General features: G+C 47.2%; 2 protein-coding genes across 3 annotated transcripts in view; both read right to left on the reverse strand.

Annotated features, from left to right (window-relative positions):
- The window catches only part of MYH6 (myosin heavy chain 6), a 41234-nt gene extending 20486 nt beyond the window's left edge, over positions 1-20748 (reverse strand). The window contains exons 1-24 of the mRNA XM_051980483.1: positions 20704-20748; positions 19960-20172; positions 19314-19457; positions 18775-18931; positions 18665-18692; positions 18355-18466; positions 17898-17990; positions 17482-17545; positions 15915-16013; positions 15378-15481; positions 15141-15279; positions 13478-13746; positions 11713-11883; positions 10072-10381; positions 8887-8954; positions 8536-8623; positions 8305-8422; positions 8032-8155; positions 7534-7670; positions 6333-6588; positions 5119-5361; positions 4705-4881; positions 4031-4176; positions 3626-3716 (exon numbers count right to left, since the gene is read on the reverse strand). Of these exons, the coding sequence (XP_051836443.1) occupies positions 3626-3716; positions 4031-4176; positions 4705-4881; positions 5119-5361; positions 6333-6588; positions 7534-7670; positions 8032-8155; positions 8305-8422; positions 8536-8623; positions 8887-8954; positions 10072-10381; positions 11713-11883; positions 13478-13746; positions 15141-15279; positions 15378-15481; positions 15915-16013; positions 17482-17545; positions 17898-17990; positions 18355-18466; positions 18665-18692; positions 18775-18931; positions 19314-19457; positions 19960-20160 (3339 nt within the window). The 5' untranslated portion in view covers positions 20161-20172; positions 20704-20748. The remainder of the gene's footprint in view (positions 1-3625; positions 3717-4030; positions 4177-4704; positions 4882-5118; positions 5362-6332; positions 6589-7533; positions 7671-8031; positions 8156-8304; positions 8423-8535; positions 8624-8886; positions 8955-10071; positions 10382-11712; positions 11884-13477; positions 13747-15140; positions 15280-15377; positions 15482-15914; positions 16014-17481; positions 17546-17897; positions 17991-18354; positions 18467-18664; positions 18693-18774; positions 18932-19313; positions 19458-19959; positions 20173-20703) is intronic.
- Positions 20749-26686: 5938 nt separating this feature from the next.
- The window catches only part of LOC127551059 (myosin-7), a 30601-nt gene continuing 29640 nt past the window's right edge, over positions 26687-27647 (reverse strand). Inside the window, exons 39-40 of one of the 2 annotated variants that reach the window (XM_051980485.1) lie at positions 27470-27604; positions 26687-26823 (exon numbers count right to left, since the gene is read on the reverse strand). In XM_051980485.1, coding sequence (XP_051836445.1) covers positions 26806-26823; positions 27470-27604 — 153 coding nt within the window. In that variant the 3' untranslated portion in view covers positions 26687-26805. Of the gene's footprint in view, positions 26827-27469; positions 27605-27647 lie in introns of both variants that reach the window. The other variant, XM_051980484.1, reaches the window with a different exon arrangement.

Raw genomic sequence — 27647 nt, forward strand, 5'->3', positions numbered from 1 at the left:
ATATCAGGCATTTTCCCTCTTTGGATCCTACTTTTCTCATCTGTAACATGAAGGGAAAGGGCCAGAGGAGATTGGATCAGATAGATGATCAGTAGAATGAACCTTCTTAATTGTCTATTTTGATTTTTGTATTTATATTCTCAGCACTTAGCATAGTATCTGGCACATAATAAGCACTTAATACATTTTTAAAAATCATGTAGCTAGGTAGCACAGTGGATCAAGTGCTGGGCCTGGAGTGGGGAAGAATTGAATTACAATTCTGCCTCAGATACTTCCTAACTGTGTGACCCTGGGCAAGTCACTTAAGCTATGTCTGTCTCAGTTTCCCCATTTGTAAAATGGGGATAGTACTGGCACCTATCTCAGTATTGTTGTGAGGTTAAAAAAATAAGATTGTATTTGTAAAATGTTTTGCAAACCTTAAAAGTGATATATAAATGCTAGCTATTATTATTTTTGTTTAATGGAATGAATTTTTAAGATCCCTTCCAACTCTATGACATATGATCTTATGATTTCATTTAAAATAGAACTGGGTTTCCCAGGAGAGAGATCTATGAACTTGAACAAATATCTCAGGTATTTATTTTCATTACACTGGCACTCAGTAGAAATGCTTGAACTTTGAGGCATAGAGATAATGTGTTGGTTAGAGCTCTCATCCTATTGTTAGGAAGATCTGAGTTCAGGTCCTACCTCTGATACTTACTGGTTTTGTGACCATGGGCAAGTCACCTTAGCTTAGTTTCCTCAACTGTAAAATGGAGATATTAATAGAACTTAACTCCAGAATTATTTTGAGGATCGAATAAAATAACATTTGTAAAGTGTTCAGGTGCCTGGCACATAGTAGGGATTATATTAATAGTTCCTTCTTCCTTGGGTACTAAGGGAAGAGTAGGTTTTCTTTGTCCCCTTCCAAAATATCTCTTCCAACATGCATCATCATTATTCAATACTACTCCAAAAAAAAAAAATCTGGAATTTCATCAGAGTGGTGATTCTTTTTGTAGATGCAGATCAGAATCCCCTCCAAGCTTCTGTCCCCAGACATGGTTCAGTAAATGATTTCATGAGTTACTAACTTTCAAATAATAGGTTAATCTCACTCTGTCTCTCTCTTCCTGTCTCTGTCTCTCCCTCCTTCCCTCCCCACCTCTCTCTCTCTCTCTCTCTCTCTCTCTCTCTCTCTCTCTCTCTCTCTCTCTCTCTCTCTTTCTCTCTCTCTCTCAACTTAGCTGTTCTAATCCTTGGATGTCAGATATAGCTTGCTGCTGGGCCAATACTCAAAGCTTAATTGGACCCATTCGCTGGAGCCTGTCCTCTGCTCTCACAGTCCACCAGTATCTAGGGTCACCATGATGGGGTGTCCAATAAGATTTGAGTGGAAGATAATAATAGCTGTCCTTTATGCAGTATTGTCTGGCAACTAAATGTTTTACTCACATTATCCCACTGAATAAATTAACAGCTTATGAGGATGGTAGGACAAATACAGTGTCCAAAAAATTTTAGTGCATTTAAAACTATTAAGAAAAACAACAACTAAACATTTAAACGGCATTAAGACTTTTGGGAAACCTCATGTTAGCACTGGTATATTATGAGGTTATATAACTTGCCCAAAGACATCTAGTCAGTAAATGACAGCATCAGGGCTGGAAATAACTAGATGTTAGAGTAGATAGAATGATCCCCTTTCTCAGCCTCAGTTTTCTGTTCTATAAAATGGGAATAATAAAAACATTTAGCTCAGAGAATTGTTGTGAGGATCAGATAAGATAATGTTAGGTAACTCAGTGGAGCAAGCCTTGGGACTGGTCTACAAGCCCTGGGTTTGAATCTAACCTCAGATATTCACTAGGTATGTGATCCTGGGCAAGTCCTTTAATGTCTGCTGAAGCCTCCATTTTTTCAACTGTACAATGAAAATAATAATAAAATAAAGCATTGTTATGAAGATCAAATGGGAAAATAATTGAAAACACTTAGAATAGTGCCTGGCCTATAATAAGCACCATTATTATGTATTTTGCAAATTTTAAGATGCTATATAATGCAAATGTTGCAATCAGACTTTGCTTTAGTGCTCCAATCCCCAGCCCTTTCCCCAATATATTCGGCTGCTTCTAGCCAGATTTGCACCCAGGTAAGGATAAAATGAGCTTCTAACCACAAGGAATCAATGTGCTTGCTAATAGGTGACTTTTTTTCTTCACATCTAGCACATACTTGGCCCTCTTAAAAGTAAAGGCTACATGCACACGATAGATGCTTAGTTAATGTTTGCCAAATTGAAGTGAATCCTGGCTAGATTAAGAGAATCCACAGCAGGTGGATGGCAGAATCCCTGTCTGCGCACAGCCTTGGGGTGAGTGCTCTAGAGGGAGAATTCACTCCATGAAATGTCAATAGTAGTAGTCAGATATATTCCCTATACAAAGATAATACTGAACATAAGGAAAAATGGAAAGACAAAATGATGCAATATTAGGCCAACAATATCTGAACTACAAATACACTGACTATAACTCTAACTCTAAATACACACACACACACACACACACACACACACACACATATTTTAAAGACAAGAAAACAAAGTCAGAGGTAATAGAATTATAGGTAGACCTGGAAAGGGACACAATAAAAATATGTTAGGGTTTTTTTTTCATATTTGTTAATTACTTCAATTCTACTTTGTTAAATACTAATGGTTCTATATAAGATTGTACTTCTTGGTTTGAATGTTTGTCTGACTTTGTTCTTGTTAAAGATTACTTTTTATTTTAAAAGAGGGATCCTGAGGCTTGCTACCTATCTTTGTGTTAGTCTGTTCCTTTGTATAGGAGGAAAGGGGACTAGTGGAGGAGGGGAACAAAAGAAAGGCTTCTCTATCATCTGCTTTAGAGCAAAAGGACCAGGAAAAAGAAACCAACACAACTTCTTATCCCAGAAAAAAAAAGAGTAGCTAATTATTAGGAGACATTTCACCCTCTGCTTCCAGAGTAGCCCAGCTTGAGGCTGTTCTAGAGAGAAAGTGAATTATTGTCTTCTGAGAAATAATTAGCATTCTGGAGAGTCTCTAAACTCTCAGGGGAAAGTGATTTAGTCTCCTTGTTAGTTAACTTTGAGGTTGCTCCAGGAAAGGAGGCCCTGTGCTCCAGTAGAATTGTTAAAGTCATAAAACCAGCGTTTAAACCACATAACCTCCCTGGGCCTCATCTGTAAGACTGGGAATGACCTCTGAAGTCCTTCAGCGTTTAGATGATAGATTTTGTTGTTGTTTAATTATTTCTTAGTTGTGTCTGATTCTTTGTGACTCCATTTGGAATTTTCCTGGCAAAGATATCATTTCCTTCTCCAGCTCATTTTACAGATAAGGAAATTGAGGCAGAATTAAGTGATTTGCCCAACTTCATACAGCTAGTAAGTGTTCTAAGTTGAATTTGAACTCAGATCTTCCTGACTTTAGGCTTGGTACTCTATCCACTGAGCCATTTAGCTGCCCTATTATATGATATATTACACGATACCAAATCCTATAATTCTCAGGTATCTTCTTGGAGGTATCCAAAACCTCCAGTTCTCCCCAGTGCCCTCTACTTTGTTGTCCAATTACCTGGTTTTCCTTTAGTTTCTTCTGCAGCTGGAGAGCCACTGCCTGTTCATCCTCAATTTTGCTGTTCAGCTGATTTATGTCAAACTCTTTCCTGGAAGAGATGATGGCTTATGGGTATTCTCCCTCCTTCATTTCTGCCTCTTCTATCGTCCTGTTCTAGGACACTGGGATTACCCAGTTTTTCTCTCCCTCCCCAGATACAAATGGTCAATGCCAGTTTTTCTAGGGAGTCATTTCCAGAGGAGGAGGGAAATGACTGGGATAAATCTGGTTACATTAGTCATTCCCTGATGCTTCTGAAAGAACAAAAGCGTAATGGAGATTGGGTGTTCTGTCCTTCTGACATATTCTCTGACTGATACATAGATTTCTATGTTCTCCCTCCTTCCCACTAGAGGCTCATACTTCTTGAGTTTCTCCTCTAGTTGCTGCTTGTCATTCTCCAGGTCCATGATGCTCTCCTGGGTCAGCTTCAGGTCTCCTTCCAACTTCCTCTTTGCCCTCTCCAGGTCCATCCGGACCTTTTTCTCCTGTTCCAGGGATCCTTCCAGCTGACAGAGAGACAGAAAAAGACAGACAGACATAGAGACAGATGCACAGTCAAAGACTATTCCAGGGAAGACCAAGAATCTACTAGGCAGAATTCTCTCCTTTCAACCTTAATCCTAAACCCAGAATTCATGGAGCTCCTGTCCGTAAGTACATGAGATCCAATGTCAAATTGCCAAAGGAAGCAAGGATAGTCTGAAGAAGAATCTCAGTTAACATAGAAGTTCCAGTGACTTGAGGAATAAGATCAGTGGATTTTATTTAACTTAATTCAACTAATACTTATTAGGATCTTGCTCTTTGAATGTTAGTATGCAAGGTGCCAGAGATTATAGGATCCCCTAATTCTCAAAGTGGAAGGGACTTTTAGGGACCATCTAGTTCAAAGGCCTGAGAAGATTGGATCATACACAAAATAAAAGGGAGATAGCCTCTGCCCTTTTGGAGCATGTGGGTTCCATTTGACCACTGGAGTTTCCTGGAAAAAATTAGCTTAAGTGACATAAAGGGATGAGGTCAAAGTTGCTCACATCATCCACTTGCTGCTCCAGTTTGACCTTGGACTTGGTCAGTGTGTTGACCTTATCTTCCTCAGCCTGCAGGTCGTCCAGTGCTTGCTGGTGGGCCTCTTGCAGGGCCTTCTTCTCCTTAGTCAGTTTGGCAATGATCTCGTCCAGTCCAGCCATCTCCTCGGTCAGGTTTTTCACCTGTGGGATAAAAACCCCATTTTGCACCCACCATTATGGTCAAAGGTTGACAAGCCCAACCCAACTAATTGATTCCAGGGGATGGTCCATGAGAGGCTCTGTGAGATACAATATCCAGGCTTATGTTAACCACATGAGCCCAGGTGCGAGGGAGGCAGATTTGACCATGGATATTACTATGGCCTGGGCATCTCGTGGAGGTCCAAGGATGGCACTGGAGGGGATCTCTTTGCTCACCTTGTTCTCTGTTGCATGCTTCTCCTTCTCCACTTTGGCCAGAGTCAGCTCCAGATCATCAATGTCCTTCTTGAGCTCTGAGCACTCATCCTCCAGCTTTCGCTTCTTGGCTGTGAGCTCAGCATTCATCTCCTCCTCGTCCTCCAGGCGCTCAGTCTGCTCCTTCACCTTGGCCTCCAGCTGGATCTTGTTTTTGATCAGCTGGTCACAGCGCTCTTCTGCGTCATTGAGGTTGTCTTGCTCCTGGAAGCAGAGCATGGAGAAAACGAGAGATTTAAGAGAGTCTTCCCACTGGGCAAGGCCAAACAAGCTATGGCATGTGATGTAACAGATTTCTAGAGGGCCATAAGAAAAGCCGACACAGACAGTTTCAGAAAAGCCTGGGGAGACCCGAATGAACTGATGCAGACTGAAGGGAGCAGAACCAGGAGAACAATTTATAAAATAAGAACGTGATTATAAAAGAAAACAAGACTTGAAAACTCTGGTTAATTCAATGACCAGCTAGAGGACTGATGATAAAGCATGTTATATCCTTGACAGAAGAAGGATGAATTCAAAATTTAGAATAAGGTAAATGTTTTTTAGATATAGCCAGTCAAAATTTGTTTTGCTTGATTCTGCATGTTTCCTACAGGGGCTTTTTTTTTTTTTCTTATTTGCCTTTGGAGGGGGATAGTAAGAGGACAAGGTGAAGAAGGAAGGGATAGGGAAAAGACCAGCAAAAAAGAAAAATGAAATGAAAGAAAAGAGGATTAATAAAGCATTTTTAAATGCACAGAAGGGAACAGAGGAAAATCCAGAAAGAAGCATAAATAAGCAAGATAGTTTTGAAAAAAAAAAAACAAGTTGAACTTAGATACTTTTAAAGGTAAACAATACCTAACACAGACCTTTAATTTTATGAGTAATTTTCTTTTTCTTTTTTAGTATATATATATATATATACTATATATATATATATATATATATGTGTGTGTGTGTGTGTGTGTGTGTGTGTGTATGGAAATACCTATTTTATTGGGTGTTTGTTAAGTTCAGAATAAAAACAAAACAAGAGTCTGAAAGGAGAAGAAAGATGAAGAGAGAATTTGAAAAAGACTTAGAATTCAGGCTGTTCTAGGAGGTTCCCTGGGCTAGGAAGACATGTTGTTTACTAAGAGGGGGTAGGATGAGGCGTGTGGAGAAGATCAGGGAGGACCAAGTGGACTTACCGCCTGGACTTGTAGCTGCAAGTCGTTCTTCTCCTGAAGCAGGGACACCATCTTTTCCTCCAGCTCCTTCCGTCGAGCATCTGACTTCTCCAGGGCTTCTTTGATGCGCCCAAATTCTTCCTTCATGTTGGCCATCTCTTTCTCTGTCTCTGCACTCTTCAGCAGAGGCTTAATCTTAAAGTAGAGCTTCATCCAGGGCCAATTCTTGACCCCCATGAAGGCCCGGATGTTCCACTGAATCACCAGAAGGGCATCCCTGAGAGGGAAAAGTCAGTGTCAGGAGGAATCATGAACCAGGCTCTGCCTTCCACTAAGACTTTAGATCGCCTCCCATTGAGAGGAACAGAAGGGAGACTATAAGGGCAGGAGCACTTTCTCTTCCTCCCCTTGTATCCCACAGACTAGAGGACCCAGATCAGTGCTAGGCCCAGGGCACACACTTACTGTACACTTATCGATCGACATATTCATAGAAAGGCGGAGATCTCTGTCAATAATAACTGACATTTACATAGGGCTATAAATTTGCAAATTGCTTTCCCATGATCTCACCTGATCCTCACAACAGTTCTATAAAGTCAGTCTCTCAGGTGTCAAATACTCATCTTACAGAGAAGGAAACTGAGTCTCAGAGACGGTGAGCGCTCGCCCTGGTCACAGAGCTAGTAAAGTTAGTGAGGTCGTCCCAGAGCTCTACCTGCGATAGTGGATTCAGTACCAGGGCTTCCAGCCCCTTACCCCGCAGACTCTCTCCGTGGCAGTGTACCTCTGATAATTAGGACACAGAGGAGTATCAGGAAGGGCCGTAAAGGGGCCAAGTGTCAGCCGCTTCCCAGTAACTGTGACTCTCATAGTTCTAGGATTCATGACTAGCTCATAGCAGCTCACACCAGGGATAATGACTGGCACTTATAAGGCGCATTAACATCTACAAAGCATTTTGTGTAAATTATATCTCATTTGTTCTTCACAATAATCACAATGAGCGTAAGTGACTTAATCACAATGACGTAAATGACCTGCCCAGAGCTAAGAGGTCTCTGAGGCATGTCAGAAGCCAGTTCTTCCTGGCTGTAGCACGCTGCATTTCTGGCAGTGGGTCATAGCTTCCGCTCTATTTAGACAATTTATCGGGGTCCCCGGATTCAGGGGGTCCCCTCACTCTCCCTCCACTCTGGCCCTGCCCTCTTTCCCTTCTCACCTTCGTTCCACAATTTTCTTGAATTCAATTCTCATCAGTTGGCCCCTGGCCTGCGCCTGGATGCGGGTGATGATGCGGGACAGCCTCTCATCTCTCATCTCTTCCAGCAGCCCCAGCAGCCCAGCCTTGAAGAACACCTAGAGAGAGGAGTCACATGTTGGGGACGAGGAGGGAAGAGGAAGGGCCGTCTTCATGGGAAGTTATCACAATCCTCCCCGGAGAGACTGGGAAGGAGAGGTGGAGGTGGGAGGTTCAGATTCGTGGGACGGACTCTAAGTCTCCCTTTTCTAGGATTCCCGGGCTGTGTCCCTAACATCGGAGCAGGGACCTCCCAGGGGGGAAGAACTCCATCTGCTGGGGACAAGCAAACGAGAGAAAAGGGAAATGGGGCAGGCTGTAGGAAGGAAGCATACTAGGTTGTAAAGGAGCAGAGGGTTTCTTCCTTCCTTGCCCTCTCCCCTCCCAGACGGTCCTCTCCTCCCTGGCTCTGCCCCTCACCTTGGTGTGCCCAAACTTGTACTGGTTGTGGTCAATGTCCAGCGAGCCGAGAAGCTTCTCGGCCCCCTTCCTGCTGTCGATGAACTGGCCCTCAGGGATGGCAGCGGGGTTCAGAATCCGATACCTGCAGGGAGGGGTGGAGAGGGTCATATCACTCTGTGTGGTTCTTGGTTAAATGGAGGGTGAGACTATCCGGGAACAAAGCTCTAAAATGGAATCTGCCCACCTCTGACTACCCCGGCCCTCAGACCCTTCCCGGGAGCCCTCACCCACCTCTGCCGGAAGTCCCCATAGAGGATGCGGTTGGGGAATCCCTTCCTGCAGATTCGGATCCCCTCCAGTACTCCATTGCAGCGTAGCTGATGCATGACCAAGGGATTGTCCATCACCCCTGGGGACAGCGGAGGGTGGGATAAAAGGTAAGTTTCTGAGTAAATGGAGGCAGAGCATTCCCTACCTCCCACCTTGTCCAATTGCCTTCTCTCCCCCCTCCCCCCCACTCACCAGGGGCTTTCCTCTCATTAGGGATGATGCATCGCACAAAGTGGGGGTGGGTGGTCTTTAAATTGGCCATTAGCTTGTTGAGGTTCTCCTAGGGATGGATGGCAGTGGTCAGGGAGGATTAGAGATGACAGCAGCCGTCTCTTGGGCACCCTGGGACCCAATCCCAACCCCAGCAATGATGAACCTTTAACTATATTGACTCAAGGCTAACAGCCCTGAGTTTGCATAGGACCTGTGCAGAATTTGCATGTCTGAGGTAACCCCTCCCTCTGGCCCCCTTCCTCTCAGTTCCATCCCAACCTGCCCTGCTCAGGACTGCCCGTCTCACCCACAGTGGCTAGCCCTTCTTACCCTGTGGAGGGCCGACACTGTCTGAAAGGAAGAACCCTTTTTCTTGCCTCCTTTGCCTTTAGCATCAGCTGTAGGAGAGAAGAAAGAATGGATCGGGGAGGGAAGGCACACTTTCTACCTCCACTCTAATGCTCCCTGTCTCCCTGTTTCCTTTCTCATCTCCTTTCCCCCTCAAGTCTTCCCTCATAACTTCTCTTACTGTCAAGGATGACCTCTCAATCACTCAGGTTTGCAACCTACATGTTGTCCTTTACTCCTGACTGTCACTCCCACCCCATCCCTTCTCACCCTCCCCCATATGTGCTCCCTTCTCTCCTCTGACACTTCAAACGTCCTGCTTTGGGCCCCTGTCACCTTACACCTGTTACAATGTAGGCCGCTGCTTGTGGTCTGTCTCCTCCATCCCCACTGCAATTTATCTTCCTCTCACTTCTTAAGTAAGTTTACTTAGAGTGTGGGTCTGATAACATCACCTGCTCTAGTCAATAAACTCTAATGGTTCCAATGACTTTACCTCCAGTATCTAACATAGAATCTTCTTCTTGGCTCCTAAAGCCCTTTGAAACCTACATGTCATCTTTCTAGTCTTCTTACACTTATTCCCTCCATGTTATCCTCGATCCATTATCATATAAAATGCGATAGCATTTTATAGTTCCTTTCACTTAACTCTTATTTTAAAAAAAGTTTTTATTTTTCCCTCCAATTACAGGTTAAAACATTTTTTAAAACGTATGAAGAAAAGTTTCCCTTTCACCTGCTCTGCCTTCTCTCCCGATCCTTGGTATTGCCCTAATACTTTTGACCTGGACGTCATCCTTTGGTATCTTGGGCCAGCCCCGCTCATCTCTGTTACCTCCCCTCAATCTGTGCACAGGTAACACGGCCCTTCTGACCCTTTCCTTCAGGCAGAGACCTCTCCCAGTTACCTGGCACAAGGTGCATCAGTCTGTATCACGTGCCCGCTCCATTCCAATCCCTCCACTGCTCTCTTCCCATCTTTTCCTTCCTCTCTCCCCTTTCCCACTGTTTTATCTCTTTCGCCTTTCCTTTCTGGAGCAGGAGGCTTCTTTCCTATAGCTCTCAAGTAGGAAGTCTGCTCTGATCTGGGAACTCATTTCTTGGCAGCCAGACGCTGAAGTCCCTAAGGCTTCCTAGGGCCCCACTCCCAGATCGGGTCCTCACCAGTATCAGCAGAAGCATAGGAAGAAAAGAGGGTCGCCATCAGCTTGAGGGAGGACTTCTGGTAGAGGCCCACCACAGTCTCGTTGAGCGGGTCCTTGTTCTTCTCCAGCCAGCCCATGATGTTGTAGTCCACGGTGCCAGCGTAGTGTACCAGGGAGAAGTGGGCTTCCTGCTTCCCCTTGACATTTCGGGGCTTCTGGAAGTTGTTGGACTTGCCCAGGTGGTTGTCATAGAGTTTGGCCTTGAAGGTTGTGTCGGTGGCCTTGGGGAACATGCACTCCTCCTCCAGAATGGACATTATGCCCATGGGCTGTGGAGAAGAGGAGAGAAATGAAATGAGTTTCTTCCCAAGGGTTCAAAGAGCCGTAGACTTCCCAGACAGGAAAGAACCTCTCCTAGTTAACTTGTCCATTCCTGGTCTGTTCCTGACCCATAGGAACTTTCCGTATTCTCTTTCAATCACTTGTACCACTAGCTCATGATCTTAGGGTGAGGCAAGCAGGTAAAGTGGGGATAAATGATCTACAGGTCAATGAGGTTGATTGTAGGAAGCAATTCCTAATATCCAACCTAAATATAAACAATTGCAGGTCAAACCCACTTCATGATACAATGGAGAGAATACTGGATTTAGAAATTAAAGGATTTGGGTTCAGATCCTAGCTATTCCACTTACCATTTGTGTGATTTTGGGAAGGGAAAGAAAAAGGGAAGGAAATTAAGATTTGTTAAGTGCCTACTATGTGCTGGGCACTGTGCTAAGTGCTTTACAAATATTATTTGGTTTGATTGATGTTGAGTAATGGTTTACCTGGGCCTCATTATTTTTATCTGTAAAACAAGGGGCTTAGAGTTGGTGATTTCCCAGGTCTTTCCACCTCTAAACCTGTGATCCTGCCAGATATATTCCAAACTTAGTAGAGTTAGAGAAAAGTAATTATCATTCTGTAGTCCTGTGCTTCCCTGAAGACTTTCCTTCCTTCCTTCCTTCTACATTCTTCCTTTATGAAAGGTACATGTGATAGGGAACGTTCCTATCTGAGAAGCTCTTGAACATTCTGGGAGTCTGAAGGCAGAAAGGGCCTCAAGAACTCAATCCAACAGTAATAAACTTTCCATCTGAAAGCAAGGGACAGATTCATCTACTCAATTTATTCAATCAGTTAATTAATCTCAGCATATAGGCAAGTAACCACATCATAGTAAATTACTCTATTGAGGATTGATTACTCAATGGTGATGATTACTCAGTAGGTGACTAGGTCTGCAAGAGGTACATAAATGCCAAAGGCAGTGAAGAGTCCCCCAAAGTCAGAGCTAGTAGCTCCCTTATTTTCCTTTTTCTGTAAGCATGCTCACTAAGCTAAAATACCCACAGGTTTCTATGTCTAAAGATGCGCTTAGGTTCCATTTATCAGGGAGTAAAGGAGCCCCCTTTAGACAGTGCATTTGGGTTTGGGAAGAGTATTTTGAATTGCAGACAGGCTCTCTCTAGAATTTAATTCCTCTTTCTTGGTGTTAGGGAGGCCGGGGACATAGTGCTATGATTCTAACTTCTTGTACTTAGACTCCCTGTCTTGACACGGACATAATGCCATCCCTCTGTCTGGGGCCGGGGCCAAGGAAGCAGGGCCTGGGCACCTTCTCAATGAGGTCAATGCAGGCCTGCAGGTCCATGCCAAAGTCGATGAACTCCCACTCGATGCCCTCCTTCTTGTACTCCTCCTGCTCCAGCACGAACATGTGGTGATTGAAAAACTGTTGCAGTTTCTCGTTGGTGAAGTTGATGCAGAGCTGCTCGAAGCTGTTGAACTGGAAGGGGCAGAAGGGGGAGAGTGGACAGGTCAGTCACTCAGTGAGCACGGCCCACAGGAGGGAAGGGCAGGGCCCTGCCCTCAGCAGGATGGAGGGGGGCGCTTACTGAAGTAGGGAGGGCTGAGGGTAGAAGCTAGGGGGGTAGAGCCAGATTATGTAGGACACTATTAGAGAGAGAGTTTTCTTTCTTTCTTTTTTTTTTTTTTGAGAGGCAATTGGAGTTCAGTGACTTGTCCAGGGTCACTCAGCTAATAAGTGTTAAGTGCCTGAAGCTGGATTTGAATTCAGGTTCTCCTGATTTGAGAGCAGGTGCTCTATTCATTGACCCATCTAGCAGCCCTGTTAGAAAGAGAAACTACTTGGAGTGTCTAGGTACCTGGGTTCTAGATCTAGCTCTGTCACTAATTAGCTATGTGAACTTAGGCAAATTGCTCCTTTCTGGGTCTCACTATAAAAAGAAAGTTTTAGACTATTTGCTTTCTTTTGGTTCTTTTTTTTTTTTTTTTTTTTTTTTGCTGCTCAGGTAATTGGGATTAAGTGACTTGCCCAGAGTCACACAGCCAGGAGATGTTAAATGTCTGAGGTCAGTTTTGAATTCAGGACCTCCTGACTTCAGGGCTGGCGCTCTATCCACTGCGCCACCTGGCTGCCCCAGACTATTTGCTTTCTAAAGTCTCTTTTCCAGGTCTGGCAGTTTCTGATTCTAAGCATGTACTGGAGCCTATTCATAATTTATTGTCATGAAGAACATATGAGTGATTAGAAGATAAGATCCCTAACCTGAGTGACGTTACAATTCAATTAGAGATCAAAGAGAGAGGTAAAGTCATCTTATGTATAAGAATATATATATATATATATATAAATTCCTTTTGTTGTAGCAAAACACTAGAAACTAAGGGGGTACCTATCAACTGGGTAATGGTTGAATATATTGTTATATGATAATTATGGAATATGAGAAATGGAAAGAGAGATTATTTCAGAGAAACCTGGAAAATTTACATGATCTGATGCACACTGAAATGAACACAATCAGGGGAACAATTTATATAATAACATCAATATCATAAAGATGAATGATTTTGAAAGAATTAAAAATCCTGATCAACACAATGATCAACTCTGATTCCAGAGGAAAGACGTAAGAATGCTTCATATCTTCTAACCTACAAGTGATGGATTAATATGCAAAATGAGATATGTATCTTTGGACATAGGAATATGGACATTTGTTTTGTTTGATTACGCATATTTGTTACAATTTGTTCCTCCCAAGAGGAAAGGAGAAAAATAATACTTGATAACTGGAAAAATATATAACAAAAACCCAACTATGAGTGAGATAATTCTAAGACACATGAAACAATTAGAGAGCCAGACAAAGCAGTCAGATTCAATCAAGGCTAGGTAGTGTAGGAGAGAATATTGGTACAATAGGAATTCAGAGCAGGGGCAATGGGCACTTGGCAAAGGCTCCTTGGAAGAGATGATACTTGAATTAGGGTTTAAAAGAAGGTGTGCCTTGCCCAGGTGAGCATCCTGACTGTGCTCATCCCTCAACCAGACTTCATGTCCTCCCCCAACTCACATCAAAGATCTCGAAGCCGGCGATGTCGAGGACGCCGATGAAGTACTGCCGCGGCTGCTTGGTCTCCAGCGTGGCGTTGATCCGAACCACCATCCAGTTGAACATCTTCTCGTAGACAGATTTGGCCAGGGCCCCAATGGAGTAGTTCACCTGCTGGACGCTCTGACCTTTGGTGACGTACTCGTTGCCCACCTTCACCCGAGGGTGACACAGGCCCTTCAACAGATCGGCCGAGTTCAGCCCCATGAGGTAGGCCGACTTGTCGGCATCTGGTGAAAGAGAAGGAGCTGAGCCTGTGGTCCTGCGCCCCTCCAAGCCCTCCTGGTGAAACCATCCCGATCTCACTGCATCTGACGGGTACCACAGAGCCAACTCTGCTAGAGCCGCCTGAAAAGACACGCTCCTTCTCTTACTCTCAAGCTCCAACTTAGCTGACTTGCTTGCTTCCATTCCACTTTCCACCTTACCTTTACGCAACCCCCCTCCCCCTACCTAGAATACTCTTCCTCCTTAACTCAACTAGTGACTAGCACACTGACAGGCACATAGTAGGCACCTAATAAATACCGAATGATTGTCGGTTGGACTTCCTATCACATGTTATTCTCTATCCCTCCATAACGTAAGCCTTTTGAGGGCAGAGTCTGTTTCATGTTTGTTTCTATATCACCCGAACCTAGCACACTGCCTGGCACATATAGCCATTTAATAAATGAAGTGGATTGAATGTTTCCTGTATAGTCTTCTCAGACACTTAACACTTCCTAGGCTGTGTGACCCTGGGCAAGTCACTTAACCCCAAACAGCCTAAAAAAAAAAAAAAAAAGATTTACCTATAAATCTGGTTAAAAAGAAGTACAGAAAGAGGTCGCTGCTTACCCTTCTTGTGGAGAGCTATTGGAACTGAAAGTTACTTAGCTAGAGAAGAGAATCCTCTGCTTTTTCATTTAGGGCCATAGGGAATGTCCCTATCTCAGCTTGGGAGACATTGTGGTAGTGCAGAAAGACTGCTGGATTTAAAGTCAAAGGTCAGGGGTTCTAATCCCAAATCTGCCTCTCAGTAACTTGGGACTTTGGGTAAATCACTTGAGATCTTGTAGTTCTTCATTGGTAGAACGAGATGTTGGACCAGACGGCCTCTGAGTCATTTCCAGTTCTCAACTCCAACCCTCTCTGCACCTCTTATGCCTTCCATCTCTACCAATGTTCCATCTTCTGTCCTTGGAACCCACCCCCAAATCTGCCTGTCACCAGGTCTACAGGTGAAACTGAGCATATTCGGCAGAGATCCACCAGTCTTTTAAAAAACTGAATTGAAATTTAAAATTGTGCTATTAAAGCATATGAATTATTAAAGGCTGAGCATCATCACAACAAGAGTGTAGCTGAAAGAGACCTAAACCTGTAGTTCTCATTTTTTGATCCAAGACCTCAAGTTCTCTCCCTCCCTTCCTCCTTCTCCCCCCACCTCTCTCTCTGTCTCTCTCAGTCTCTCTCTGTCTCCCTTTTTTCCTTCTTTCTCCCCCTCTCCTCTCTCTTTCTCACCCAGTCTCCTTTCCTCCTTCCCTCTCCTTTCTCCCCACCTCCTCTTAATCTCCCTCCCTCCACCTTTCCCTCTGTTTCCCCCACTCTGACTCAGTGCTCTTCCATTGATCCCTCATACCTTCTGTGCCATCTGGCTCCGCTTGCTCCTCTCTCTGCTTCTGCTTGAACTTCATGTTCCCGTAGTGCATGATGGCCCCTGTCAGCTTATAGACCCCAGCTTTCTCCTCTGCTGTGAAGCCCAGGACATCAAAGGCACTCTGGGTGGGTGAGGGTTGGGGAGAGAGAGAGGAGGGCAGTTTAGTTTAAAAAAAAAACCCCTGCAATATCCCCATCCCCCCAGCTCCTACCCACTCACATCAGTGGCCAGGAGCTCCTCGGAGTCATCGATGGAGGCCACGGACACTTCCCCCTGGGACACGAAGGCGTAGTCATAGGGGTTGTTGGTGATCAACAGCATGTCTGTCCCAGGCATTTGTCAGGATGAAAATGAGAGAGAGGAGGAAGGGAGAAGAGGAGAGAGAAAAGGCAAGGAATAGGTGAAGATAAAGAATTGGAGAAAGAGAAAGAGAGGGAAGAGAGAGAAAAAGAGAGATGGTGGGGGAGAGAGGGAAGGAAGAGAGAAGGAGAAAGGGGGGAGGAAAGGGAAAAAGCAAGAGAATAAGGAAAATAAGAAATAAGGAGGGCACAAAACGAACAGACAGAGAGAAAAGTGCCACTGAGTGAATGAATTAGAGTCTTGGTATTAGAAGACTCCCCCCTCCTCCCCAGAGGCAATTTCAAATTTCCTTTCCCTTGAACTGAATGTGTGTGTGTGTGTGTGTGTGTGTGTGTGTGTGTGTGTGTGTGTGTTCGCGCTGTGATTAGGGGAGGAAACCCAAGGCCTGGACCTTACCCAGAAGCTCGGGCTTCTTGTTGGACAGGATCTGGTAGAAGATGTGGTAATTTCTTTCTGCTTTTAGCTGAAAGATAACCCGGGACTTCTCCAGGAGATCTGAGAGGGCAAAATGGAGAAGGAAGCTGAGTGAGACATGAAAAGAAGGGAAGGGAGAGCAAGAGGGACGGACAGGAGACAGAAACTCAGTGCTGGAGAACCAGAGAGAAGGTGGAAGAACAGGATGACAAAGTAATATAGAGACAGAGATCCACACACAGATGCAGACACACAGAGACAGAGACACACAGAGAGAGACATAGAGACAGAGACACGCAGGAAGAGATAGAGATAGGGAGAGAGACAGAGAGGGAGAGGGAGAGAGAAAGAGATTCAGAGACAGAGAGAAAGAATAGAGACAGAGATAGACGGATAGACAGACAGAGAGAGAGACAGATACAGAGAGAGACACACACAGACACACACACTTAGAGAGAGACACAGAGACAGAGACACGCAGGAAGAGATAGAGACAGAGGGAGAGAGACAGAGAGGGAGAGGGAGAGAGAAAGAGATTCAGAGACAGAGAGAAAGAATAGAGACAGAGATAGACGGATAGACAGTCGGAGAGAGAGACAGATACAGAGAGAGACACACACACAGACACACACACTTAGAGAGAGACACAGAGACAGAGACACGCAGGAAGAGATAGAGACAGAGGGAGAGGGAGACAGAGAGGGAGAGAGAGAGAGAAAGAGATTCAGAGACAGAGAGAAAGAATAGAGACAGAGATAGACGGATAGACAGACAGAGAGAGAGACAGATACAGAGAGAGACACACACAGACACACACACTTAGAGAGAGACACAGAGACAGAGACACGCAGGAAGAGATAGAGACAGAGGGAGAGAGACAGAGAGGGAGAGGGAGAGAGAAAGAGATTCAGAGACAGAGAGAAAGAATAGAGACAGAGATAGACGGATAGACAGTCGGAGAGAGAGACAGATACAGAGAGAGACACACACACAGACACACACACTTAGAGAGAGACAAAGAGACAGAGACACGCAGGAAGAGATAGAGACAGAGGGAGAGGGAGACAGAGAGGGAGAGAGAGAGAGAAAGAGATTCAGAGACAGAGAGAAAGAATAGAGACAGAGATAGATGGATAGACAGACAGGGAGAGAGAAAGAGATACAGAGAGAGAGACACACACATAGACACACACACTTAGAGAGAGACACAGAGACAGGCAGAGAAAAGGTAGAACAGAGTGATAAAGTAAAATAGAAAAAAAGAGAGAACCAGAAATAGAGTCAGAAACAGAAACAGAGACAAGAGAAGGAAGCTGGGAAATACAGAGATGAAGAGTCTGGGAGACACTAACAGAGAAAGGCAGAGATAGTGACAGAACACTGGGAGACAAAACGACACAGAATCAGAGCTTGGTTGGAAGGATGGGACTCAGCCCCAGAACTATTAGAGAGTGGGCAGAGAAGCTGAGCGTCACAGAGGAAGACCTAGGAAAGCTGCGAGGTTGGCGGAGACAAAGAGAGGCAGAAGAGTCAGGATCTGGGCACTCACAGGTCTCTATGTCAGCTGATGCCAACTTTCCTGTGGCTCCAAAGTGGATCCGGATGAATTTTCCCTGAATGATGGAGGAGGAAGGCGAGGAGGCAGAAGGAAAGTCAAATCACCAGGAGATAGTGATGACTTTCCTCTCTTTGTTCCCTGCAAACTCAGACTGTATTCATCAAACACATACTGTCTGACCTTGAGTAAGTAAAAATAATAAAAACGTGGTGTTCAGCCCCCCTCTCCTCCCCCTCCCCAGGGAGCAGTGTGATAACCAGAGGGGGAGAGCTTCGGGAGCAAAGTCATTCCTGGGCCCCAGAGTTATTCCCTCTTTAAGGCATCTGTCTCAGGCGGTTAAGGCAGAACACCACTGCTTTGGTCTCTCGGTTAGGTGCTGACAGGAGAGTTTAGTCATCATTGCTTACGAAGCGGGAAGAGTTGTCGTTCCTCACGGTCTTAGCATTGCCAAAGGCCTCCAGAGCGGGGTTAGCCTGGATGATTTGATCCTCCAAGGTACCCTGTGGAGGGAAGGGACAGCCCCAGACAGATTTTACCTCCCAACTTGTCTGGGTCTGCAGGTGGTGGGTTTGAAGAGCCTAGTCTGGCTTGGCTGAGAGGTGTTGGGTGGATGAAGGCCCCGCCAGGGGGGTCATGGGGCCGGAGCAGAGGACGGGCAGACAGGGTCCTGTAGCCTGCCCCCGACTCCCTTTGCCTTCTCAGCACCCCTTACAAGGGAAGGGGAGTCCAGCCTGGGACAGGTGTGGGTATAGCCCCCCAGATTTGCTTTTGAGTGAGGGGGGCCGTCCTGGGTGGTTCCCTGGGGTGATGCAGTCCTGGTGCCTTGGGCCATTCCGTGCTGTTCTCCAAGCACCCCGTGGGTACCTTGTTGGCACTGGCACTGTCCTTCTTGCCCCGGTCCCCTATGGCTGCAATGCTGGCAAAGTACTGGATGACACGCTTCGTGTTCACTGTCTTCCCGGCCCCGGATTCTCCGCTGGAAGCAACAGCAGCCGTCAGGGATCGGGGTCCCGCCTCCCCTCCCCCCTCCCGCTCATCCCGGCGTTCTTCTGCACGCGGTCTGGACTTGCCCGAAAGCCCCCTCCAGAGGGCCCCAGAGAACCCTCTCTCCCGACACTCCGGTCCCGGGGCCGCCCCCCAGAGGGGAAGGGTCTGCTGGGGACGGGAGACTCACGTGATGAGGATGGACTGGTTCTCCCGGTCTGCAGGGGAGAAGGGGGAGAGGGTTAGGGCTGGCGGGGAGAGCGGCGGGGCGGCGGGGAGGGCGGCTGGCGCGCCTCTCACCTGTCAGCATGTACTGGTAGGCGTTGTCCGAAATGGAGAAGATGTGGGGCGGAGCCTCGCTCCTCTTTTTGCCCCGGTAGGCAGCCACCACCTCCGCGTTGTACACCGGCAGCCACTTGTAGGGGTTGACGGTGACGCAGAAGAGGCCGGAGTAGGTCTGCAGCCGAGAGGGGGACACGGGGAGGAAGGTTGGAGGCGGGTGGGAGGGGGAGATCTCAGGTAGAACCTGGCTATCGCTGCCGGCTTCCGGCGGGGTGAGAAGGCTGGGCGGGCTGCGTGGGTAGGGGCTGGTGACGGACAGAGGCCCCGGAGCCCTGAGCTGAGTGGGGACCGCCCCCCCACTGATCCCACCCCCCGTGAGGGCCGATGCTCGGCCACGGATCTCGAATTCCTCCGCGGCCGCCCCGACTTTGCTTTGGGCCGTCCTGAAAGACTGGGGACGGGGACGGGGCCGCCGCCGCGGGCTGGCTCCCTCCTAGCTTGGGCTCGAACACCGCGCCTGGTCCGGGGGGTACAAGGCCCCAGCTGTGGGCACTCACGTAGATCATCCAGGCCGCGTAGCGCTCCTTGAGGTTGAAGAGCACGGCGGGCTCGTGCAGGAAGGTCAGCATGGCCATGTCCTCGATCTTGTCGAACTTGGGGGGGTTCTGCTGCATGACCTGATCCTCCTTCACCGTCACCGTCTGGCGGGACCGAGAGCCCAGATGGGACCCTTCCGACCTGCCCTCCCGCCTTCCTGTGCCCGCCTTCGCCTCTCGGGGCCCATTTCTCTCCCGGGGCCTTCGGCCCTCCCTGCCTGCCAGCCCCCGCTCTCCCTCCCCTCCGCCCTTAGCGCTTCTTCCCTTGCCCACTTCCAGAAGGAGACCCAAGTCTCCTGCTTCCGCCGCAGCCCCTTCCTGCTTAACGCGGTTTGTGGGTGAGCTCTGGGGGCCAGAGACCATCTCTAACTGTCTGCCTCCTAGATACCTGCTCTTGATTATTAGCGGAGTGGAGCTGAGAGTTGGGATGGTTCAGGGCAAAGCTATTCTTAACGCTCCTAGCACCAGCCTTAGAAGGCGGGCCCCGGGGCGCTTTGGCATTGGGACAGAGCCTCGGTTTCTGAGCGCGCTTCTCCTCCCATCCTAAGCCATCCCCGTAAGCAATCCCAGGAGCCCCCTGCCCTCTGCTCTCGGCCCCCCTTTGCACCTTGCCGTTCTCCGTCTCCGCGGTGACTTTGCCCCCCTCTCGGGACACAATTTTGGCCTTGACGAACTCCTCTTTGTCATCGGGCACAAAGCACTCCGTTCTGATGTCGAAGGGCCGCGTCTGCGCCTCTAGCCGCTCTTTATCCGACTTGCGGAGGTACTGGGCAGCAGCCCCAAACTCAGCCATATTGGCGTCGCCCATCTTCACAGCGAGCTAGAGACCGGGACGAGGAACACCAGAGTTTTCAGCCGCAGGAAAGGGAGGAGAGAGGCCGTATGGGACCCCAAAGTCATCCCAAGGACGAAGATCTCAGGGGCCTGGAGGGAAGTGGTTGGAACGAGGCCCAGGAGGTAATGGACTCCAACAGAAGGGCCCAAGTTAATTCAGTTCTGGGATACTCCAGGGATAATCTCGACTTTAGAGACTTCCCTCACCCTGGACGTCTGACTCCATCTCCCTTCCAGCTCTCCGTGATGCCATATTTAGCTCTGAGTTCCTACTTCCATGTATCTGCTCCCCTTCCTTCAAAGGCCCACTACTTCACCCCCTTTCTCTGAAGTCTGAGCTTGAAGCTAAAGGAGGGGTCACTATAGACTAAGACCAGGGAAGGGGGTAAGGCAATGGGTTGGACCCTTCTTTATGGAACTGAGGGCAACTTGGAGAGCAGATCCTTAAAGCCCTCCACCTGGCTCCCACCACATGGCTATCTGTGGCAACGGGGAAAGAGGGAAGATCGCTTCTTACCTGGTTTAATTTTTAGAGAATCTAGAAGAGTCCTGGACACTGGGGATGGGGGGTTAGGATCGTGGTTAGGGATTGAGAATGAAGAGGCAGAGACACAGGCCCATAGAGAGATGAGTGGGGAGGGGGAGGGAGAGAGACGGAGAGATGAGGGATAGAAAGGCAGAGAATAGAGAGAGACAGAGAAAAGACCAATTCCATAAGCACAATGCAGAGATAAGCAGAAAGAGATAGTGAAACAAAGAAACAGTGAAATGAGAATTAAGAGAGAAAGAGGAACAAGAATAAAAAGTACAGACATAAAGAATCCAAGGTTTAGAGGGAGATGAAATGGAAAAAGAGACAGAGACACAGAGAGACAAAGAGAGACACAAAGAAGCAAAGAGAGACAGATCCAGAGATACATAGAGAAAGACAGAAAGTGGGAGAGAGAGACAGAAAGAGAATAAAAGAGAGAAGAGAGAAAATGAGGAAACACAGGAATCAGAGAAACAAAGATAAAAGTAGAAACAGGTTGGGGCAATAGTGAGAAGAGTAATTCCAAATGAGACATACAGAAAGGGAAAGGACATGCAGAGACAGTGAGGCAGGAAGATAGAATCATATGAGGATGAGGTTCAAGATGGGAGTGGGAAGGAAGAAAGAAGAAGAAAAAGAAAAGAAGAAGAAAGAACAATGAGGGAGAGAGAGAAAGAGAGAGAGGGAGGGAGGGAGAGAGAGAAGAAAAGCTTTTTCAGTAACATTTCTTTCTTAAAATAAAACTCTTCCAAGGGCCACTGTTTTCTGATGCAGTGCCCTGATCACCCTCCTTCCCACAACCAGAAACTTTATAAAGACAGAAGTTTCCAGCAGCATTCCCCAGCTGTGTGAGGGTGAGGGTCCCAAAGAAGTGACCTTCTGATCCCACGACCAACCCCAGGCCCAAGGTCAGTAGTCCCCCAGGTACCCTCCAGCTTCCCTCACCAGCCTCCTCTCTTACCTAAACCAACAGCAGACTGTGCAGCTTCTGTGTCCTCAGAGTTCTGTACCTCCTTTATATTCCGCCCTCCCTCCCTCTCTCCAAATTAGGACCAATTGTGAGGGACCCTTCCCCCTCCCATTCTGCTTAGTGCCTCCCTCGATCCCTTTGCCCCCGAGGTGACGGCAAGACAGCCAGGCCCCCAGATTTGCCCATGAAAGGTGCTTTGCCCCAGCCCCCTGGCTCTGGGACCTTTTTTTAGGCCTTGGGTGCATTCCTCACCTCAGAGGGGCTGATGGGCTGATAATGCTAAGACAGCAGCCTTCTTTCAACACCGTCCTCTCTCCCCCTGCTCCTTACCTCGGCTATTTTTAACCCAAAGAGTGGGGGTGGTAAAGAAAGCTCATTGTGGGTCACCTTTTCCCATTTGCTTGTCCCTCCCTGTACTCTTCAACCACAGGACACTGTCTCCCTTTCACCCCAACTGGTGAGGAAGCTTTAGACTGGGGCCAGGATGCTTAGATGAAGTAAGGGAGAACCTAGTCCTTTTCGTTGGCTGACTCAGTTTCCCCTTTTGGGATGGATAAAAATTTCACCTCCTACTTTTCTAGGAGATTCTATATCTGTCTCCCGGGCACCTCTGGGATGCCTTGGCTCGGGGGACATTTGGGAGCTCTGTGGCTGAGCCCTTTGCCCACCCTTTCAAATCTCTTTGGAAGTGATTATTATTATCCACAATTTCCAGTATGTTAATGTATAACCAATACACTCTTCTCCCTCATATACCATGTCTCCATATGAGCATGTTTTCATACAAATACTCAGTCACACAGACATACAATTGCACAGGCAGCGCCTTGTCCCTCTGTCTCTGCTGGTGGTGGGGGTGGGCAAGGAGAGCCTGAAGGTGTTAATCCTAGGGTCTGAAGGCTGGGGGTGGTGGTGAGGGGCTCCCTTTCATTTGGAGCAGGTGGGGGTAGGATGGGGACACAGGTGCCAGGGAGGATAACTGGGAGGTCTGTCATGCTTTGAGATTAACACACAGGCTTAGAGACTGGCGTTCCTGGCAGAGTGATGGAAGCTTTGTCCGCCCCCTCCCTCTCTCCAAGAAGACGCTTGGTGGTCCCCACTCTCCTTTCCTCAGGGGCATTTACCTTTACATCTCTTCTGGGGAACACTATCCTCCCTGCTCCCCAAATTCCTTTTGAGCACCCCCGTCTATGTCCTTGGGACGGACTGCCTCACTGAGGCCGGAGTGTCAGCCCTCAGCAGACCGTGCCTGTTGTGACTAAGTGGACATTGTGTCCAGGGAACGGAGCCAGAATTCTACCCCCTCCCAAGCCAAGCCAGGACATTCTCCCCAGACTCCCCCCTCCTCTCATCCTCCATCTCCTGTCACCTCTCAATATAGCTCCAGGGGTGTGAAAGAGGGAGGGAGGGAAGCCGAGGTCAGCCCCCCCAGAATCATGGAATTTTCCACTGGGGCCACTCTCCCACACTCTTCCCAGCTCTCCAGGAACCTCTTCCTTGACCCTTCTCCCAAATGCCTCCTCACAAGCGGCCTGCCCCCAGAATATCTCCCTGCACTCGCTCCTTCTCCACCAACATGAGCCCCAGACCCCTCAACGAGCAAGGGATGTGCAGCTCAGATCCCTCTTCACTCCCCTACGCGTCCCAGATGTCTCATTTCCCCAGACTCAGGGTCATTCTATATCACCCCAGGGGCTGTTTAGCCCAGAGCTCTCTGTGTCACTACTTGTCCCCCATCAGCTGGGTACCTGATAAGGGGCCCGAGAGTACTAGGTTAGGTCAGGTCGGGACAATGCAAGCAGAGGGTGTCCTCGAGAACCCTGTGTCCTGGGCAAGTGGGTGGGCTGGATGAAGGTCTAGGGGTAGGGGAGCAGGGGATGGTGACTGAATGGGCAGTGTGCAGGGTCCCGACAGGAGAGCGCACAGGGAGGGGTTAAACCTGTGCAGAGGAGCTGCGTTTCCACTTCTGGTCCCTGCTCCCCCTAACCTCCAGCCCTTCCCCTCTCCTTTCATCAAGACTTCCTCCTCCTCCTTCTCCTAGTCTCTGTCTTCTCAAACCCACTCTGCTCAGTGACTAGGAGGACGAGAACTGGATCCTGAGAGCAGCACTCCGAAACTGCAGGTAAGGGAAAATGGGGAAGCTTACTCCCTCCTGGACACCCTTCCAGCCTCTCCACCTGTGGGATTCAGCTTGCCTCTCTTTGTTTCTATCTTTCCTTTTTTTTTCTTTCTCATTCTGATTCTGTCTTTGCCTCTCTATTTCATGTCTCTGTCTGTGACTTGGATTTTTTCTGAAGTGTGAGGTTTCCCTCTAATGTGATCCAGGGCTATGAGCTTTTTTGCCTTTTCCACTCCCCCAAACCTTTCAGACTCTCTCAGATCAATCTCTACATTTCTTTCTCTCCTCCCCTGTCTTGTACTCCTTCTGTCTTTGCATTCTTCTTTCTTCCTTTGCTTTTGTTCTCTAGCTTTTCTTATTAAAATGCTACTTTAAAAAAGTAGCTTTTCTACTGATTCTCCCCCCCTTACCCCTCCCCCAGTCTCTGTCTTTGTCTGTCTCTGTCTCTGACACTCTCTCTCTCTCTCTCTCTCTCTCTCTCTCTCTCTCTCTCTCTCTCACACACACACACACACTCGTTTCTTTCTGTCTCTGCCTTTCCCTCTCTCCCTCCTTTTAACTTTCATAGTCTCATTCCCACTTTCCAAGCTTCCTAGTCTTTTCATTGTGGACAGGGAAGAGAGAAAGACAGAGACAAAGAGACCAAGGACAGAATGGAAGGTAAAATGCCAGGAAAGAGGGAGAGAAGGGTGAATTAAGATTGGGAGAGAAAAGAAAGTGTAGAAAAACAGGAAGAGAAGAGAGAGAGGGTCATTGCACCATGAAATGTCTCCCTGTGTCTAATCAAGTTTTCTTCTGCACTCTACCTCTGTTTCCCCTTTCTCTTCTTCCTTGGTCATTCTCTGTATCAATTTTGTCTCCTAGTTTTCTCCTCCTCGCTTCCGCTCTTGCCCCCTTCCTCTGGCTCAGCGGATTCTTAATCTTTTTGTGTAATGGTTCCCTTAGCATTCTAGTGAAGCCTATGGGCCCCTTCTCAGAATAATGTTTTCAGTAAAGGAAAGAGAAGGGAACACCAATTTATGAAGTTCCTACTCTGTGCCAGGCATGGTGCTAAGAGCTTTTTACAATACTATCTCATTTGATCCTCACAACAACCCTGGAAGGTAGGTGCTTTCTTATCCCCATTTTATAGTTGAGAATAATGAAGCAAACATAAGTGAAGTGACTTGCCCAGGATGACACAGTATGTATTTGAGGTTAGATTCAAATTCAGATCCCGCCCCCTCTTCCCCCCCCTCCCCCCCCCAGGCCTGGTGCTTTATCTGCCTCTGGCCTACATTTAAAATGAAAAAAAGTGCTAAATTTCAGCTAGAGGTTGTTCCCATTGAAAACAAAGATGTAATTTCTTTTCCCATCCAAGTTCTGCTTGAGATCTACCCACGGATCTCTTGGGTTAAGAAGGCCTTTAGTAGCCTCACTCAAAGAAGCCCCTACCCCAATGAAGAAGCATTCTTCCTTAAGGGGGAAGCCTATAAGCTATTTTGATTCTCTCCCAGGACTACTGGGCTGCCTGGGGCACTGAGCATTTACAGCTACACAGCTTAAGGCTGGGAGTCAAGAGGACATCCTTCCACTCTGGAAGGCACAAGGGTGGGGATAGAAGACATAGAGAACTTAAGGAAAGTGAGGATATAAAAAAGGAACATAGAGTCCAGGAGCGATGGGGTTGAGCTCAAATAGAAGTGGAATCCACTATAATAAGGATCCCTGCAGGCCATTAATGACTTAATTTTAAAATGTAATATTTAGGTTTTAGGTATTTATTTCTGTTAAATATTTCCCAATTATATCTTCAGTCTGGTTCAGGCTGCACACAGGAGTATTGTGGCCTATGGGCTGTGTATTTGATGCCTTTGTTCTAGAAAGAGAAAAGCAAATTCCCCTGTACCCCAAGGAAAACACTGGGTAAGCAGAGAGGAGGAGCTGGTACTTGGGGGGATTGGTGGAGAAGTGACTATCTCACTAAGTAACAGAATACCCCGATAGGAAGGGGCCAACATGGACTGAGTCACATCTAGGTTTCGAGTCCTTGTTGCCATTTATGGTGATCTTCACTGAGACTTAGAAGCTTATACTCTCATTCAGGACAACAAGCTTAAAGGACTCATAGCTTTCCAATGTCCTTGGGAGTGAACAAGGGCAATGGATATGAACAATGGTCATATCTGACCAAAAAATAATGGCATGCAATGAGCAGATGGCTGTTTTCTCCATAATTATTGATCTTTGATCATGGGATATGTACATAGGTCAACATAATGAGCCCAGGCTTAGAGCAAGAGTTGCAGCCTCATGCTAGGGTGAATGGCTTTATATTTTGACCAAACTTTCTCTAAAAGTTTGACCAAACTCTAGAACAGTCCTATGCTCTTCAGGCTTTAGAAAGGGTCCCATCTTCTGGCAAGACCACCAGTCAGAAGGGACTATCAGGAGGACTCTCTGGTCTATTCATAGGATCATAGACCATGAGCTAGTCAAGAGTTAGAGATCGCTTTTTAAAAAATGATGAGGAAGAAACTGGGGCCCATAAAAGTTAAATGACCTTACTCAAGGTCAGATAGGTTTTAGGTCTTAGAGGTGAGAATTGAACCCAGGTCCTATGAATTTAAAGTCAGTATCCTTCCCATTGTTTCAGGGTGTCTCTTATTCCATGTTGTTCTCCATGGGATGTTGAATCCAAGCTCTGGGCATCTTGCCTGACCTCAAAGAGTAGGAAAATGGTAGCTACTTGAGTAGCCATTCACTCAAGTGAATAGCCACACATGGGTACCCCCTAACTTATAACCCTGAAGCTCCCCCTTCCCAACAATTCAGCCCATCTCCCCACAGTCTCTGAATTAGGGCAAGGTGGCGCAGAAGAAGAGGCAGGAGCCAGTGTCTCGACTTCTAGGAAAATTCTTTTATTCTACTTCCTAGGCAGGGTCTATTGTGCAGGGACCATGGAGTTGAGAGGGCCCATAATTGCATCTCCAGGTCAATTCAGGACTTTGTGGCCTGGCTACTCCTCATTCAAGCCCTTCTGAAAGGAAACAAAGCCCACGTCAGTTCTGTGGGAAGGGAATCAGGGATCAAGATTGTGGAAGAAGGGTCTGGTTCTGGGCTTCAGTGGAACTTATGGTGCATTCTGGGGGAAGGACAGATTGGGAGCTTTTTGACAGAGGAACTTGTGTGGAAGTCTCTTGGGAATCTGTGTAAAAGTTCCCCAGGGTTTGGATCACAGGGGGAATATGGTGAGGGCAAAGTGGTAGAGATCAAGAATCTCAAGAGTTGTAATGGATTCAGTTCCGGGGATGATAATAAGCTTGGTCATGAGATTTATAGATCATACAATTTTAGAGCTAGAAAGGACTTTAACATTTTTTCTAGTCAAATCTTCTCATTTTATAGAAATGGAAATTGAGACTCAGTCATTGAGGAATAATTTACTGAAGGTTGGGATATGGAACCAACATTCGAGAGACCCAGAGAAATCCAGTGTTTGAGAAACCATGTGTGGAGAGCTGTATGCAAGCTGCCTGACAGAGGGATGCTCCTGGAGGGAGGTCCCATCTCTGGGGAAGAAATGGTGTTCAGGATGGATGTGTTTGCTATGGTGATATGGGGCACTGGAGGTACAATATCTGGCAATTGGATAGGGAGTACCCTACAGAAGGAGGGCTCACCTTGGCACCGATGTCCCGACTCTTGGCTCGAAGCTTGTTGACCTGGGACTCGGCGATGTCAGCCCGTTCCTCAGCCTCATCCAGCTCGTGCTGGACCTTGCGGAACTTGGACAGGTTGGTGTTGGCCTGTTCCTCCTGTGGCAGAGGCAGGAAAAAGCTCAGAAGAAATCATTGGAGA

Source organism: Antechinus flavipes, chromosome 2 (genome assembly GCF_016432865.1).
Source record: "Antechinus flavipes isolate AdamAnt ecotype Samford, QLD, Australia chromosome 2, AdamAnt_v2, whole genome shotgun sequence".
Lineage (NCBI taxonomy): Eukaryota > Metazoa > Chordata > Mammalia > Dasyuromorphia > Dasyuridae > Antechinus > Antechinus flavipes.